The sequence below is a fragment of the Staurois parvus genome, unplaced genomic scaffold (assembly GCF_062004578.1).
Source record: "Staurois parvus isolate SC_StPar_1 unplaced genomic scaffold, SC_StPar_1.0 ptg002113l, whole genome shotgun sequence".
Lineage (NCBI taxonomy): Eukaryota > Metazoa > Chordata > Amphibia > Anura > Ranidae > Staurois > Staurois parvus.
The window spans coordinates 1,010,520-1,014,861 of NW_028319909.1; the positions used below are offsets into that span (position 1 = coordinate 1,010,520).

The window sequence follows — 4,342 nt, forward strand, 5'->3', positions numbered from 1 at the left end:
CCGTGCCAGGTTTAAAATCACCTAAATCCCCTTTCTTCCCCATTCTGATGCTTGGTTTGAACTTCAGCAAGTCATTTTCATCACGTATAGATGCCTAAATTCATTAAGTTGCTGCCATGTGATTGGCTGATTAGCAATTTGTGTTACCAAGCAATTGAACAGGTGGACCTAATAAAGTGGCCTGTGAATGTAGACATACTGTATATATCCACTCAGCTTTCCTATTATATATTCATAAAGTTATATAGTATTTGTGTTTATGAAACATTTTATTATGATATACCATATTAACAATTTTTAACTTGCAGATATTCATCCATCATGGAAGCCACAGATCAATCCAATGAAAACTCTATGGTAGGGGGCAATGACACTTTCTTTGTTTCCCCCCATGTGTTTCCATATCTCAAGGCCTTTTGCATCACTTGCTACAGTTTCACATTTATTGTCGGAATTGTGGGAAACGGTTTAGTCATCTGGATTGCTGGGTTCAAGATGAAGACCATCAGTGCTGTGTGGTTCCTCAACCTGGCCATTGCTGACTTCCTGTGCTGCATCTTTCTTCCCGTCGCGATTGTGGAGTGGTCTTTATTCACCATATCTTACTTTCCTGATGCGTTGTGTAAAATCAGTGTAATGACATTGATTCTAAACATGTGCAGCAGTGTCTACTTCCTAACCGTCATCAGCGTTGACAGGTGTGTGTCCGTGACAAGGCCGGTTTGGGCAAAGCTACGCAGGACACGCAAATTAGCACACATTATTTCCATCATTGTTTGGGGGTTTTGTCTGATTTTGAGCGTTCCGTTTATTGCCATCCACAATCTGCACATTGACTTTTCAGACTGTTCGGAAAAGTCTGAGCAAGTTGAGTACAGTTCAACAGATCAATTTGTGAAAATGTTGCGAAAGGCCAGATTTGTCCTTATGTTTGTGCTACCTTTCACCGTTATCCTTGTTTCTTATGGTCTACTATTTCTGAAATTGAAGAAAAGGAGAGGACCAACACGATCTCAGCAATCCTACCAGATATTATTTGCAGTTGTGTTCTGCTTCTTCATCTGCTGGTTCCCATATTATACCTGGCCACTTGTCCACATTGACAAAGCTAAATTTCAGTTAGATAACCTGATAAATGAAATTTGCATATGTCTGGCTTACTTCAACAGTTGCATAAATCCTATTCTCTATGTGTTCTTTTGCCGAGACTTCAAGGACAATTTCATCAAATCCATTCCAGTAAGGCTGGAGAAAGCTTTCTTGGATAGATCTGAACTTCAGAGTAGTGAAGAACTGAGTGGATGAAATATGTATCATAAATATAATTTATCATAAATACACATCAAACTTTAACTGCCTGGAATGATCATAACTCATACTGACCATTGGTTCACATGACACGCACTGTATATACAGTGGGGATCGAAAGTTTGGGCACCCCAGCACCCATGGTGCTGATTGTTGGGGCAAGGTCAGATGAGTCTGGGCATTTAAAACCTTTGAGACTGACATCACCTGGTCTTCCCAGATGATGATTGAGAACAATCCATGACACTGGCAGGTCTCAGCTTTGCAAAGGGGGGGCAGTGCATGCTATAAATTCTGCAGGGTGCCCAAACTTTTGCAGATGCCATTTTTTTGTTTTCTGTTATTTTGAAAGTGTAAATGATGGAAATAAAATATAACTTTTGTTGACATATTATAAGAATGTCTAATCTGTAATTTGATGCCTTTTGGAGATTTTTCCATCTTTCCTTGGCTTCTTTATGCACATTAATACAATTTTTTAGCTGGGGTGCCCAAACTTTCGATCCCCACTGTACATAGTTTGGACAAGTTTTGGACATGATTCAATTTAATCATTATCTTTGATATTAAAAACTATTACCTCTGGGATCATACATTTAAAGTGTGGATAATAAACTGAAACCAGTGCAGAAGTCTTTTACAAAGGAGACAAATGGCCCCATCTAATACGGAGACCGGATATTGCTTTATTTGATGTGGTCAATACTCTATACCAGGGGTCGCCAAACTTTCTAAACAAAGGGCCAGTTTACTGTTCTTCAGACTTTATGGGAGGGGGACTGTGGCAATTGGAAGTAGAAAAAGTCCCAATGTCAGTTGAAAAACAATGCCCCATCATCGGTGTCACTGGGAGGAATTGTGCCTCATCATTGGTGTCATTGGGCCCCATCAGTGAGTGTCATTTGGAGAAATTGTGCCCCATCATTGGTGCCCTTGGGAGAAATTGTGCCCCTTTATTAGTGAAAGTGGGAGGAATGATGCCCCTTTTATGGCATCAATGGGGGGAATTATGTCCCATTGTTGGTATCAGTGGGTAAAATAGTGCCCTAAGGGCCAGATAAAAGCAAGCAAAGAAATATATAATATAATATATAAACAGCGCAAAATAGACATAAAATCAAGTATTAATAAATCACAAAATATAAATGTCCCATATCAATATGTGCATATCTGTATCAGAAAAAAATTTTTCAAGAAAAGGACACCATAAAAAGTCCCTTGGGGTGAGAAATACGAATTCAAAATAATTTTTTCTCTAGCCTTCCACCTTTCACCAAAATCAAATGCACTCACCAGATTTTGGTGAATGAAAAGCCTTTAGGATTTTATGGGGAATCCTATACCCTCTTTTCATCAGCTCAATGATAGCCTCTCCAAGATAAGATCCTCTTTCAGGTCCTCACTGTGGCTCCCTAGTTTGCTCCACCGTATCATCAAAGAGAAAAACTTACATAGTGTAATATTGCCAGATCAATCTTATACCATAACGAACAGAATCCAGGCCACTCACATTTCAATAGCTTGTAAAAGGCACATTTATTAAGCCCATAACAGCCTGATGATCAAAACCATCCAACATACTCCAGGGTTCCCACACCAATGTAGCCACATAGAGCAGAGTAACAGCAGAGAACCAGCCTAAATCCCGCAAAATGGCCGCTGGAACGCAGCGCTCGGCGTGCGTTCCACTCACCGGAAATGACATCAGACGTAAGGCAAATGAACCGGAAATGAGTCAACGCGTTTTGCCCATCCCATCGGGCGTTCTCAAGACATCCATTTCCTGTCTTACATGTCTTAACTAGCTCGCAAATGGCCCTCACTTTTGATTGCCCAGCACTCCTCTCCAGGAATACTAAACACCGCCCCCACTGCCCATTGACGTGGGAATCCTTTACAGAGGGAACATTATCAAAACAATTAGATTACGCCATACATCCTTGTAATCAACATATTTAAATGCCTCTCAAAGACTCAATATTGCACCATCCTAAAATAATCTTTATTTAACTAAATTAATAAGTAAGTAAATTAAAAATAAAAATAAAAATTATAACAAAAGAAAATTTTCTAATAAATCTCTTTACATAAAAAATATATATATCCATATAAAAATATATATATAAAAAATATAAAAAAATCTCTTTTAAAAAAATCCTTTACATCTCATATATATATGTACACCAAAACATATTCACCACATTTAATATATCAATAAATTATAATTTTAAATCCAAACTTTTAATTGAACAAAAGCCAATCTATACCCATGTCCAAATTTAACCCTTACAGGTACAGAAAAAACTTTACCCTATACATGATAAATCTATAGTAACCAATATTGCCAGTATATATGTATATGTATACCCCTATGTAGACGAAATAATCTATTACCAATTGGACAAAAAACAGTTTATATCTATATCTGAATTTAACCCTTTAGGATACAAAGAACCCATTTGGTATATCCATTTTGTCTCATTTTGCAAGATACTCTTCACCATATCTCCTCCCCTCCAATGGGCGCAAGTTCGATCTATACCACAAAATTTTAAACATGATGGATCCCTGTTGTGATGGATCCTAAAATGGTGAATGGTAAATAAGTATTGAGGTAAAAATTCAGCTAAAAATATCAATAGGACAGCAGGAGGTGATACCTGTGAAGGTGTCTATAGGCATACCAATTTGAAGAGTAAGTCTGTATTTAACCCAAAAGTAGGGAATAATTGCTGTGTGGAGGCATTTAAGAGGATGGTAGCATGTGATTTAGAATCACTGATTGTCCCCAAATAAGAGGATCAAATATGATCTAGTAAGAGGAACTCAGCAATTAGAAAAAAACAATAGTATTGTGATTAGAGCAGCGGATAAGGGAGGAAGAGTTGTGGTATTGAATAAAGGGGACTATTATGAGGAATTAAATAGATTGGTGAATGATGAGAGTACCTATGAGATCCTGAAGGGGAATCCGATTAGAAATTATAAGAGTGGGGCTGTGCATAAGAATTAACCAGTGAAGTACTGGTCCCCC

At 37.9% G+C, this 4,342-nt stretch overlaps 1 protein-coding gene across 1 annotated transcript; it reads left to right on the forward strand.

Annotated features, from left to right (window-relative positions):
- The first annotated feature begins 316 nt into the window (after nt 1-316).
- On the forward strand, nt 317-1,702 carry LOC149432691 (formyl peptide receptor 2-like). Its single transcript, XM_089664962.1, has one exon. The coding sequence runs from the start codon at nt 322-324 to the stop codon at nt 1,303-1,305; it is 984 nt and encodes a 327-aa protein (XP_089521088.1). The 5' UTR covers nt 317-321; the 3' UTR covers nt 1,306-1,702.
- The last annotated feature ends 2,640 nt before the right edge of the window (nt 1,703-4,342 follow it).

Coding starts and splice junctions, on each gene's coding strand:
- LOC149432691 (XM_089664962.1), top strand. CDS start 322: ATGGAAGCCACAGATCAATCCAATGAAAACTCTATGGTAGGGGGCAAT.